The sequence below is a fragment of the Tachypleus tridentatus genome, chromosome 10, assembly GCF_004210375.1.
Source record: "Tachypleus tridentatus isolate NWPU-2018 chromosome 10, ASM421037v1, whole genome shotgun sequence".
NCBI lineage: Eukaryota > Metazoa > Arthropoda > Merostomata > Xiphosura > Limulidae > Tachypleus > Tachypleus tridentatus.
Window position 1 is genome coordinate 69,818,088 of NC_134834.1, and position 14,373 is coordinate 69,832,460.

The 14,373-nt window shown below is 32.5% G+C and overlaps 1 protein-coding gene across 1 annotated transcript in view; it reads right to left on the minus strand.

Annotated features, from left to right (window-relative positions):
- The window catches only part of LOC143229514 (bone morphogenetic protein 2-like), a 60,663-nt gene that overhangs the window by 25,843 nt on the left and 20,447 nt on the right, over positions 1-14,373 (minus strand). The window contains exon 3 of the mRNA XM_076461969.1: positions 10,754-10,913. Coding sequence (XP_076318084.1) covers positions 10,754-10,913 — 160 coding nt within the window. The remainder of the gene's footprint in view (positions 1-10,753; positions 10,914-14,373) is intronic.

Sequence of the window (14,373 nt, forward strand, 5' to 3'; positions counted from 1 at the left end):
AATTTTTCGTATATCTTTATATGACAGAGTTGATCATGTGTAGATTAACAGTCCTGCTATAATTAAGATATCAAACTCACATTATGCGAATTATTTAAAATGTCAGCGTATTCAGACTTTCGATTTTGTTATTTAATCATATCGATAACGTTCGAAACTTCGATATAATGAGAGGGATTTTGAATTTCGACCTTAAAGAAATGAGAATTCACAACAGATCTAACGTGATACACAGAATTATTGAGACTTACACGCATTTCAAAATATTTATCGATTATTTATCCACCTGTCTTATATGGATTAATTGTTCGATAAACAGAGTACAAGAGAAGCAAAGAGGTAAAGAAACAGCAACACCAGACATTTCCATAATATTCAGGTTACACATTGATTTTATCGACTCATTTGGTTGTAATTACTATTTTCCAAGTGCATTTGTTATTTTTTTATCGAAAAGATTAAAAATATTAAACTAACTACAAAATCAAATATTTTCGTTTCGCGCTATCTTTCTTGCTTTCCTTACGAAACAAATCTCGAAATTTCGCGACACTATTTACAAAATCAATGGTTGCTCATAAAAAAAATGTTCTTATTACGCAATGAGTAGCTCATCAGTAAGACCGAGGGTTTATAACCCAAAAAAATCAGACTTAAATACCCGCGGTGGGCAGAACTTAATAAGAAATAAACGCAATTATGAATTTAGGTCGTTTATTACTCTGAAAGTTACAAAACTGCTGTTCATTAGAAGGATATTGCACTCGGGTTTGTCAAATCTTAGAAAACCGCATTCATCGAACCATGACCTGCCCACTCACCTGATTTTTAATCTGAGTTACTCACAATAGTAAATTCATGGTATTAGATTTTCTCATTGCTTTCCAACTCTGGCACCATGAAATAAGGGGTTGTAGTTTTAAATTGCAACGCTTTTCCGTGGCATCGATCCGATAAGTGCTCTGCTGGAAAAATATGGTTTTCTTGGTTTTTCTAATGAAAGATGTTAGGGGGCAATGAACTAGAATTCGAAGAAAGCATTGAATAAACTTTGTGATGAGTTTTGGTAACATTAGTGAAAAGTGATGCATGTATTACTTGTAATTCTAGCTGTGTCAGATTAACAGACTAACAAATAACGCAGAATTAATTGTCTCAGCTGAGAAGTGTTTCAACTATGCATTATTTGTTTGTTGTTAAACACATCGTTGCGCAATTAGCTGTTTACTCTGTGCACATCGCATGAATCACACCTCAGAATTTAGCGTTATAAATCCTCAATGTTACCAATTAGTTATTAAAAAAACTTTATCTTATTCAGTCTTAGTACTGGAGTACGAAATTCAACACGTATATAGTGATATATAACACGACATGTGTCTCAAGACGGTTGGTATGGGCATTAAAAGTTTTATTAAAATAAAGTAGAGAAAAAACTGCCTTTCTTAGTTCATCTTCAGGTTAACAAAGAGAGTTGCAAGCAAACCTTACCAAAGACTTTGCCGTAAAAAATATTAATGTTGTTTCGAGAACAGAGATAAAAATTAGTGGTCTTAATGGAAGCGTAATACTTAAAAACTGCTACTATATCAAAATAGTTAAACTGTCTTTGGACTACAAAAATGAAACGAACAAAACTGGAGACTATGCGCGCTATAGACGAATCCAGGTCTTTATTATTCATCAAAAACCGGTGACAGTTTGTTCGACTGTGAAGAGGAGAACAATACCATTATCAATGCACAATACTAAAATGAAGCATTGTGGGGAATCGATACAAGTTTTTGTATTATTTTAATTAATAGTATTAGTTAATTTAAAATGATAAATCCATCCTATACTTAGAGACTATGAAAAGACAACACGTTACTCTTTATTCGGTCACACAAGCAGTTGAAAATTATTATACATTCTCTCTAGATATTATATGGTTTCATCTTAAAATAAATCCAACCATCAGTTGGTATTATCTTACATACAAGTAGAACAATATTAACAATTAACATAGAATTGATGGCACCCTGACTTCTGATAAGTACAGGCAAGTTATGATCCATTATACCATGCCTTCAGAATTGCAACTCATCGTGGAGAGATTTATCTTTAAGTTAAACAATGACCTCAAGTGTACAACAAATGCAACAAAGAGATATCCTGTTCTTAAAGAGACCAATAAAAGTCTCTATATGAGTATTCACTGAACAAAGATACAGAGAAGAGATTATAAGCTGCTGAAATGTGGTTCCTTAGAAGGATGCTTAAAATATCATGGACTGAAAGAAAAACAAATGTGGAAGTCATGGAACTGGCAGGATACAAAAGGTCCCTCATGAAAACTATAAGAAAGAGACAAATGGAATTTCTAGGACACATTTGTAGGAAGAATGGGATAGAGAAACAGATGCTATGTGGAAAAATAGAAGGGAGAAAAAACAGAGGGTGTCAAAGAACTAATCGACAGCCTCAATAACTATGTCACCAAGAACTCAATGAGCAACATCGAGTTGATAAGGAGGATTGACAACAGAGAAGTCTGGCATGCCATGGTCGTCGATGTCTGCCGCAGATTTGACACATGAAGAAGAAGAAGAAGATATGAGTATTCATATGACTGTATATGGATTTTTGTAAAAACTGCGTGCTCAAAAGACAACTAAACAACATGATTGCATTAGTAAAATACTCCATAATCGTACATTGATAAAGAGCATGGCAATATTAAAATAAACTCTGCGTAAACTAAAGAGCTCACTCACAAAATGCTAGTGAATTGTATAACTCATTCACTTTCATTTTGTATTTTCTGTAATAATATTTCTTGTCATCAATAAATTCGCCATCTGGATGCATACACTTTGTTTGAAACTACTGTATATGTATCACATGGGTTGTTACATAACCTCTTACATTATTGCATATATTATTTCGAGAAATTGTGTTTAATGAGAAAAGTGTATCTATTCGCTGTGAGAATGCTAGAATAAACTGATTAGGTTTATTATTCAATTATTTAAAACATAATTATTTAGGTAGGCCCATACATACACTATAGTTAAGGTAATTACTTCTCCTTTTTGTCCTAATAAGTTAAAAAATGAGTTCAATTACAATGTCTTATTTTTCAAAATAAAAACAACTACAAAATACACAGAATAATAAAGTGTTTTAACATACATATATATATATATCAAACAAGGACTGAGTCTCTGACAACACAAGATTTTGTTTCAATCCAAACTGAACAATTCAGCTTAACGCTTGTTTACTAGTATAAAAATGTTTCTCACAATTCAGCTTAACGCTTGTTTACTAGTATAAAAATGTTTCTCACAATTCAGCTTAACGCTTGTTTACTAGTATAGAAATGTTTCTCACAATTCAGCTTCACCTTCACATAACAGTGTATGTTTCCAGATTTGGAAAGACTGGTACGTATAAAAGAATATTTCGATAAAGAAGGTTTAGAATCAATATCTTGTGTTTTAATGCTATGCGAACTTTCAAGCGTTCTGTACTAAGTTGGAAAAATTACAGTAAGCAAGCAAAAAGAAAAGACACAGAAGGAAAGAGACAAAATATTAGCACTGTACGATGCATTCAAATACACTTAATTTACTGTAAATCTGAATAACTTCTGCTATTAACATTAATTATTTGAAACTTCTCATATGTAAAGCCTCAACGGAGCTAACGGAGAATTAAAATATATGACACTTTTGCGCTAGCAAAGGAATCAGGCGTTTTGACAAATATACGAAAATCTGGGACCGATGTAACTATCAGACCCGTTGTCAAATACACTAGAATGTTGAACTAACAAAACAATCAGTGATATCCAAATATATTAGACAAGTATAAATTACGATATAAATCGGTATCGGACTTTATTTTAAACAGATTAGCTTTTAAAACTACAAAATATAACAAAATCCTGTTATTTTTTTAGATTTTCTAGTCATTTCGAGGTCTCTCTTCGTGTGTGATAACAAAGCCTACAGGAACGTGTGTTCCTGCCAGTGAAGGTGTTCACCAACAAGTCATCCACGAATTAATTTAGCAACCTTTTTTTTCAGTCACTATGGCAACGGAAACAGATAACCTTACTTGGTACCTTAGATCAAAGGGCTTTGTTGACGTCAATACTTCTGATTATTCAGGAAGTATCTAGCTATGCTAGAAGTCTCTAAACACAGATAGAAGATAGGAAGGAGAGAACGAATAAACACGAACAGCTCACAGAATGTATTTTAAAATATTTTTATTTCTACCTTGTTCGTGTTACGCTTTTAACAAAAAAGTTTTTTTAAGGTATGTGTTATACAAGATTGTATAACAGATGCATCGTCAGATTTCATTACGAAAAACGTTTAATGTCGATATTAAGAAGTTTCTAATGTTGAGTCACAAATAACTAACAGTGTATAGTGTTGAGTCACCAACAACCAACAGTGTATAGTGTTGAGTCACAAATAACTAACAGCGTATAGTGTTGAGTCACCAACAACCAACAGTGTATAGTGTTGAGTCACAAATAACTAACAGTGTATAGTGTTGAGTCACCAACAACCAACAGTGTATAGTGCTATACATCAATACCAAACAGTATCTAATGGTGAATCAACAAAATATAATAGGAGTTTTACTTACAGCGTCTCGTAAACAGTACTTGTACTAACAGTTCCTGTATATAGTGCCAATATTAACAGTAGGTATGCCTGACATGCCAGTGGGTATAATCAGTCTTCAAAAACACCTTCCAGATACAGACTTTAGGCTTATCGTAATGTTTGCTTGTGTGTTTTTAAATTTCGCACTAAATTACACAAGGGCTATCTGCGCCAGCTGTCCCTAATTTAACAATGTAAGACTAAAGGGAAGGCAGCTAGTCATCACCATCCACCGCCAACTCTGGGAATACTCTTTTACCAACGAATAATGGAATTGACCGCAAAATATAACGACCCCAATGCTGAAAAGGCGAGCACGTTTGGTGTGACAAGGATTCGAATCCGCAACCTTCAGATTGCAAGTTGAATATCCTAACCACCTGGCTATACCGAACCTTACTGTTATGAAAACAATTAATATACAATTCAAATATAATACAGTTATATGATATTCTATCACATTTTATGTCAGCTAACTTTAAATTGTAAAATTACTATGTTTACTGATGATAAACCATTAACATTTAGTTTTTGCTAAAATATAGGAATCGAAATCCAAATTAAAGCGTTTGGTGAACATTAACAAATTAAGTTTTTGAAAACAAATTATGTATTTGTATAACAAAATAAAATGTTTAAAATTAGAAATAAAATAATTATAAATGAAAATTATTTTAACATGTAAATAAAGAGCATGCTAAATATTTGGCAAAAACACCAAGATTCATGTTCATTAAAATTTATTATATGAAAAAAGTGTTAAGTGCCTACATGTTAAGAAGTTTTCATTTCTTATTGATATAGTTATTAATCAAGTACGAAATTTTGACGAAGGGAGAAATTTACCCAAGTGCTTTAAAGCCAATTGTTTAATCATAGAATAATATTATTAAAAATACAATGTCATATAATTGTAAAAATTAAACAATTTACGAATGGTATGTTTTATTAGAAATATTTCATGGGAGGTGTTTATTAATATATTTGTTTATATGTTGAGTATAAACTTCACAATGTACTAGCCGGGCTGTACCTGATTTTTGCAATGTAAGTTCTCCGCATTACCCTTGAGCCACCGGAGGGCGTTATTAATATGTGTTTTTCTTATAGCAAAGCCACATTGGGCTATCTGCTGAGCCCACAGAGGGGAATCGAACCGCTGATTTTAGTGTTGTGAATCTGTAGACATACCGCTGTACTAGCGGGGGACGTTATTAATATAGATAATATTGTTATTTATAGATAATAAATGTTATTAATTACAAGTAAAAATGTTTATAATAATAAAATATATGGATTAAAATATGAAACTCTAATCGTTATAAAGGGGATTATGAAGAAAACAAACAAACATTATTTAATTTAGTACCAATAATGTTTAATTATTTACCTTTAACTATAAACATTTAAAATAATACAACTCAGTTTAAGATATTAGTGAGATAAGTTTTTAATATTATAAACGTACAGAATACGTATTTAATTTAATTTACTAATTCGTATAGAGTTGGTAACGTATTACCAGATACAAGAACTTCTTCCCGAATCTTTAATTGCATCTCTTAATCAGCTTGATTAACGACAATGAAAGAGCTGATTCCAACCAAAACTGTAAATCTCTTAATGCATGGTAAACTATAGTGAGAATCATACACAACAGACAAAGAAGTGCTGTTTTATTCATGAAGATACCCACCTGGTGCAGGATTGAACACATTCTTCCGCACAGCAAGGATATTTAAACCTTCATCAAAACATACGAGCAAATACTCTTGAGCACAATATTTTTAATATGAAACAAATACTTCAACAATACTTTGGGCATGATTCGCCATTCTATTATAATGTAGTTTTATATTATTTCGGGTTACTATTACTTAAAATCAGTTTTGTAACCTGCAAACTGATAACAAAGATTCTCGAAAAGTCCTGAAGCTGAAATGTTGGGTAGAATAAACAACAACAACAACACACACAAAATATCTGATGTTGTTTGTCCTCTTCCTTGAAAATGGAATATGAAACAAATATTTATTTCCCAAAACAAAAAAGTTAAGTATATATATATCTGAGTTATATTTGATACTTAAGTGAATTCAAACCGAAATATGTATATCAAATGATAGTCATAACACTGAAATGAATTTCAAGTATTATCAATTAATTTCGAAGATTACCAATTTAGCATAGAAAATGTAACAAGGCCGAATTATGAAATGGTTTATGACATCACTGAATCTATATGTTATCTATAGAAGTATTAACCTCTGAAGTAATCCATAGAAATTAACCGAACATTTTAGAAGACTACAGAAATAATAGGATTTTCACGTTATAAAGTATTCCATGTAGAAAATAATAAAACGACTAATATAATTAATAAATGTAACATTAGTCTATAGTATTATTGCATTATAAAGTAAACCATAGAAAATAATTAAACTATTTATATCATCATCGATTTATCAAATTCGCTGTATGTTAGTTGAATGTTTGAGTAATCTATTGGGTTGTTACATTTTGAAATAGCCATAAGAATATAACGGTTGTCAAGTGGTTTGAAAAATAAATGAATATGTTATTTGTTATTAGAGTTATCAAATTATCAGATAAGATTGATATACGAAGTAATAAATAGATTTAGGATATATGAGATAATATATAGTATATGCGACCAATAATAATTATAAATGGACCAGGCGTGAACAAGTGGTTAATGTACCAAGCTACAGATTGGAAGGTCTAAAGTTCGAACCGCGACATGCTGATGAAGACGTTTTCAGTTGTGGAAGCGTGATAATGTGCCAGTTAATTCCACTATTTGGTTAAGAGTAGCTGAGTTGGTGGCGGATGCTACTGATTGATTTCACTCTTTTTGGTCATAAGCTCTAAATCAGGGAGAACTATAAGTGACCAATGGGGTGTAAGACCTGGCTGTCTATTTCATGTGACGTATAGAGTACTGTTCATGTTGAAAATGCCATATACGTATTAATAAAGTATTAGTTCTGCAAGTTTAACAATTTATCATAAACACAAAATTTCCAAGTAAGTTAAACAATGACCTCTTTCCTTTGAACTTGTCTAACATGAGAAAGTGATTAAAATTCATCGTTGTTCTTAAGCCTTAAAAATAACATTTAAATCATCCCAATCACTTATTTGATTGTTTGGATAACCACGGATAACGTTTATGTAGAGTAGAGTGAAACACCTACGTTTTAACTTAATACCTGCTGTGTTTAACAAATGTTTTTTTTAATTATCCCTGATGTAAACATTATTAAATATAATTAATTTTTAGAAATATCGTATTTTTCCACGCAATCTGTTATAATAATACTCAGTGTTTTTCTATCCTGAAAATGCGTATTATATAAATGCAAATGTGTTTCTACTTCATTTCAACGGATGTAAACACAAAGAGGATACAAATATATTTTAGTAAATACTTTGAACAATAACACATTAAAAACATATTAAATTTAACACGTCAAAATTCAAAGAATTTATGTAAATGTTTAAAATAATAGAAATATTCAAACGGTCCACGCTGTATAATACACAATTAATATTTTCTTTTAAAATTATATATCAAAGGTCATAAAGACACGGCCCGGCATGGCCAAGCGTGTTAAGGCGTGCGACTCGTAATCTGAGGGTCGCGGGTTCGCATCACGGTCGCGCCAAACATGCTCGCCCTTTCAGCCCCGCGACTCTGAGATTACGAGTCGAGCTCTCTAACCACCTAGCCATACCGGGTCCTATAGGGATTAATTGAACATTTAGAAAACTACTAAGTTAACAGGATTTTCAAGTTATAAAGCATTCCATGTAGAAAATAATTAAGTGACTAATAGGATTTAATAAATGTATTATTAGTGTATAGTATTATTATATTATACAGCAATCCACATGAAACAAGTAAACTATTTATGTCTTTATTAACTTATCAAATTCACTGTATGTTAGTTGAATGTTTGGGTAATCTATTGCATTATTAAATTTTGAAATAGCCATAAAATTATAATGGTTGTCAAGTGGCTTGAAAATAAATGAATGAACGATCGTTTGAAAATTTTAATATCTTATTAAAGTGTTTAAAAGAATTTGTTGTTTGTTTGGAATTAAACATAAAGCTACACAATAGGCTATCTGTGTTCTGCCCACTACGGGTATCCAAACCCAGCTTCTAGCTCAGGAAGTGCGCAGATACACCGCTCTGCCATTGTTTTCTGTTTTTGTAAAATGATTCACTTTATTTTATAGAATAACATAATAAATTTGTTTACTGATAGTATTAAGTACGATAAAGTTGAGCTAGTAGTAGTGGTGTAAACATTGATTAAACGAAAAGAAATGTAAAATTTAGAGAAAATGAACATAATAAAAACATTAAAAACAAAACCGGGGACCCTGTTTTAGCTGAACGAGTAAAGTTTATTGGTTATGTGATCCAGTGGGGGAAAAATAGTGATTTGACCCAACTATATAATATGATGACTAGAAGTATTAGAGAAACTATAGATATAATAAAACATGGTTCAAATAATTTCATCTTAGCTAACAATTTAGGCTTAGAAAGTCGGAAAGTAAGTAAATGGCGTGATCGTTTTTTAAAATATGTAACTAGTGGCCACGTGACCATGACGTTTTTTATTATTATGCTGAATAGAACTTGTTTTTCACACTTATGAGGATGTCGTGTACGACATCGAAACATGTAAAATATCCGACCTTCTATCGATCTATGAATTAACATTTTAATTGTGTTTTATACAACTTTCATCTTTTCAGTATTTTAATGTATTATCAAAGTTTTTTAAAAAATATCTAACAATCACATAAGGCCTGGTATGGCCAGGTGAGTTAAGGCGTTCGACTCGTAATCCGAGGGTCGCAGGTTCGAATCCCCGTCGCACCAAACATGTTTGCTCTTTCAGCCTTGGGGGCGTTATAATGTGACTGCCACTCCCACTATTCGTTGGTAAAAGAGTAGCTCAAGAGTTGACGGTGGGTGGTGATGACTAGCTGCCTTTCCTCTAGTCTTACACTGCTAAATTAGGGACGGCTAGCTCAGATAGCCCTTGTGTAGCTTTGCGCGAAATTAAAAACAAACAAACAATCTAACAATTATTGGTACATCCCTTCAGTGATACAGTGGGAGGTCTGCGGATTTACACACTAAATACCTGCTTTCGATACTCCTGGTGGGCAGAGTGGAGACTGCCTATGATGTATCGTTGTGCTTACCTTTAAACAAATAAGGCCGTAGAATGACATTATAAGCTTACTTAATAATGGTATTAAAATGATAAAGTTTAACCGTAATTAAAATAAAGCGAAAACGTACACAAATTACTCTGCTTATCTATTTCTTTATCCAATATAGGCCGTATCAATAAAGGCTTAACTAGTACATGTTTTGTGAGTCTCTGCTAGTTATCTAATAATAGCTTCACCTATTTCTGAGCTTCTACTTACAACTGTACAACTATTTTATGGCTTAATACAATAACCAAAAACTGTTCTATCTTGTTTTTATTTATGAAATACCATATAATGCTTTACTTTCTTCCAATTTGTTTGCTTTTCTTATGCTAAAAAGACTGATTTTCTAAGTTATTATTTATTTATTATTTTTTAAATAATAGAGAATATTTAAATATCTGTTCACACTGGCTGTGTACGGTTTTCAGTTATTTTGAACTTTAGTTACATTTAATCTAGTAACTTGCATTTTTCTACCCAAGACCTCTACTTCTTCTTGACTCTTCCTTAAAAGCAAAATGAAATAAACAAGATTATAGCGCCCTCTGTAAGCAAGTATTTTTCACATTGTTATTTTGCAGCTAATTCTTCCGTGATATTTCGGAATTTATCTTAATTATCATAATACTTATTACACACATACAAAACTCTCGATAACTGTTAATAATTTTTGCATTTCCTATAGTGAATATTACGTAAAAAATGTATACTGTATAATCTAAATGTTACTTCTTATATTCTCCGTGACCAGTCCTAGTTATTTTCGAATATTACTATGTTAACAAAGAATGTATGAAATGTTGACACCCCCTCACCCAGGTTTGGGCTCTCCCCACGTAGCCATTCCAGAACAGCAGGTTTAACATAGAAAACCTCCCAGCCTACAGAATGGACACTGATACGACGTGTGGCCAACAGTTTGTTTTTTTCTTCTTTGCTGATTGTGTCTGGAAACATTATTTGATACACCCGCACCTGAAGTGAAGAATACAAAAACAAATAATCTTGAAAAACGATAACACTTGCAAGATTATAGATATAATACATCGTTACAAACTTAACATATTTACACACATACTACTAAATAGGGAAATAAATAATAAAGGCCTGCGACGGTTTTATTGTATTGATATGTTTACATGTTCTTCCATGATTCCTGTACACTGAATCCGAAAATGATATCCATTTTTCTTCAACACGTTCATATTTTTCACAAAATGTCATATGTACTTTTACATACGTGAAAGATTTTCATTGAAATCGGGTCACATTTTGTTATACTTAAACTGTTGCCAACCGCTGGCTATGGAGACCTCTAGACCAATCATGATGTGAGAGTCTTATTGATTGTTCTAAAAGGCAATAAAAATGTTCATTGTGATAAACAAAATAATCATTTAATCTCAATAAGTTTTTTCTTCTTCCCGATTGGTCAAAAAATCCTTACATGGTAGGAACAAAAATGAATATTATATTCGATATCTACGTTACCGATTTATGGGAAACTCGTTCTTAAAATCAAGACAACTTTTCTGAACTTTAAATTCGCAGGCCTGCGTATTTTGAAGAGGTAACCTACTTCCAGTTCTCTAAAATTACTTCAGGTAGTTGTTTACATTGTTCTTACTAGTGTTGTGAATGCGTTAAAAGTTAATGAATTTAAGATAGAAAACGAAATACAATTCAGTAGAGTAGGATAAGATCAGAACAAAATACGAAATGATATTTTATGATCAGCAGTGTGATGCTTCAAGTTCCTCACGTTCACACGTATAAATTAAAACATAACTAATGGTCTTTGAAGGTGTGCTTTGGTTTTGTTTATTTTTAGTACTTGAAAAAACTAAGTAAAAAACATGTTCATTAAGATACAGAAGCGACTAAGTATTACTTTGGTATCAACGAAAAACATCATATATTTTAATAAACTGAAAAGTTTTAAGTAAGATCGCTTTCATTGACACCTTTATCACGATATCAAGATACAGACACTTTATTCCTCGTGAGGTATTGCTGTAGATGGTAAACTATTATATTTATAAATATAAATAGACTTTAAAATAATTTTAAACTTATATTTTGGTATTTGGACAATATTATACCTAATGCTTACTAAAAGTGTTATAATTGTCTAGTTTAACTGATGTAAAATATATGCAGGGTTTAAACCACCTTTATGACTCAAAGAGGCTCCAATGTACCTACCAAGATCCTCCGTTATCTATGATAAAATCTTCAGGGACCCCCTAAAGGTCTGCCCCCCAAAAAAAAACTGCTAGGTCATCCGTTCATGGTTCTTGAGCACGTGTGCCAAGTTTGGTTCCCAAGGCTATGAGAGGAGATAGGAATACAGTTTAAAAAGTAGACCCCTTGCTATCCAGGAGGTGCCAGAACACATACGTGACAGTTTTGAGTTTAGAGACAACACTGACTTTCTTCTAGACCCCCATCAAATCTGGTCGATCTTCTGGATGCATTTTATCTCCGTTAGTACTCCAAATAAATAAGGATAGAAGGGTAACATGATATAGATAAGACCCTCTTTCCCTTAAGCTATCCGGTTTCGCTTGCCAAGCTTAGTCCTACTAATTTCAAAACTGTGAGAAGTTACCGAACAAACAAATTCGTGAATACACAACCGGAATTAATAAAAGTTTATATTAAGAAAACCTTAAATAATCTTTATATTCGGTACATGCTACAAACTCTGGTAGTTGCATATTAACGGTGGACTCCGTAGATAGCCGTATGTGGCTTTGCTATAAGAAAATACACACACACACACAATGCATTATTAATCTAATATATATCTTAATCAAATAGAAACTATTACAAAAAATACGACTTGTATTTAACATTTGTTTAACTCATTAAAAGTAGTGGCTTAAAATTGACATGATAATTTATTCTCTATCTTTAAAGGTTCTTTGACATTTTACCTCGTAAAATAGTTTACTCAGCTAGGGTTTTTCTTGAGTTTTTTTTTTTTTTTACAGGGACCCGAATTATCAGCGATAAGTTCGTGGGAGGTTTCAGTTACTTACAGAGAAATCCTAGTTTGAAAATCTGTAGAAATTAATCTTGTAATCGTATCATTTTAGTTCGAGATAATATGTTGGAAAGTAAACTATGAATGATTCATTGCACAAAAATGCTCATCGCGCGATCACGCGATTTCTTTTGCAGCATGTGAAGAACAACATTAACTCACACCGGTGGTCTAAAAGAAGCGTCACGTGACAGATGCCAAGAAGCGAACATCTTTCAGAGATCGTTGGATGATACAGCTAAAGTTCAGAGAGAGAAATTATGACTTCAGGTGTATATATTTTATGGTCTGTCCCCTCAAACGACGTCGGTTGTCATTCTGGAAACGAGCACTTGTTTGTCCGACAAACTGCCTCTTTGATCGCATTTTGTCGCCAACTCAAGTTCGAATATATATATATATATGTGTGTGTGTGTGTGTGCGTGTCGTTGATGTGAGTGTTATGAAGAGTCAGATAGCGAACCAAAAAGTAAACCCAGTATTAGCTGTAATAATAAGATGTTTTGTTTAGTTGGTACGCTTGCATCTCTCCTCGGAATATTGATTTAAGTTAGTTTTACTAAACATCAGTAAACAACTCTTTTTATTATTATTACAGAACTATTTCTAGTATAGTACTAAATAATAATTGAAGAATTGTTAGAATGGTTGGAGTTTAGAAGTTGGTTCTCAATGACTTTCATAATGTTCCTTAAAGTCTAAAATAAACTTAGAGGTAGAATGGTCATTTACAGTATGGCGTTTTTCCAAACTGTGACTGCAATCAATTACCGAAATCTTCAACAGCTAGTTATATGATAAACCGCGATTATAACAGCCTAACAGTATCAGATGAACAACTGCAGACTTGGCATTACATTCACAACAACATAAACTTTGAAGTTGGTAAGTAACAGAAGCAACAGTCATCACGTCATTTGTTTCTAACCTCTGATATCCCTGCAGATAAATCTTTTTTTTTAATCACGTTGGGGAGCCAGGCATGGCGAGTTGGTTAGAGAGCTCTACTCGTATTCTGAGGGTCGCGGGTTCGAATCCCCAACACACCAAATATGCTTGTCCTTTCAGCAGTGGGGGCACTCTAATGTGCGGTCAATCCCACTATTCGTTCGTAAAAGAGTAGTCCAAGATCTGGCAGTGGGTAGTAAAGACTAGCCTTTTCTCTACTGTTCCACTGCTAAATTAGGGACGACAAGTGAAGATAGACCTCGTGTAGCTTTGCGCGAAATCCAAAATAGACAAACAGTATTTAATGAACCAGAAAGTGCAATAAAATTTCTTTTTAATTGAATACACAAATTTTTGAACTTCAATGCTAGATCCTTTTGAAATGTTAGTAAAGCTAAACAAAGTATCTGATTGTACTATACACACATATACATATGT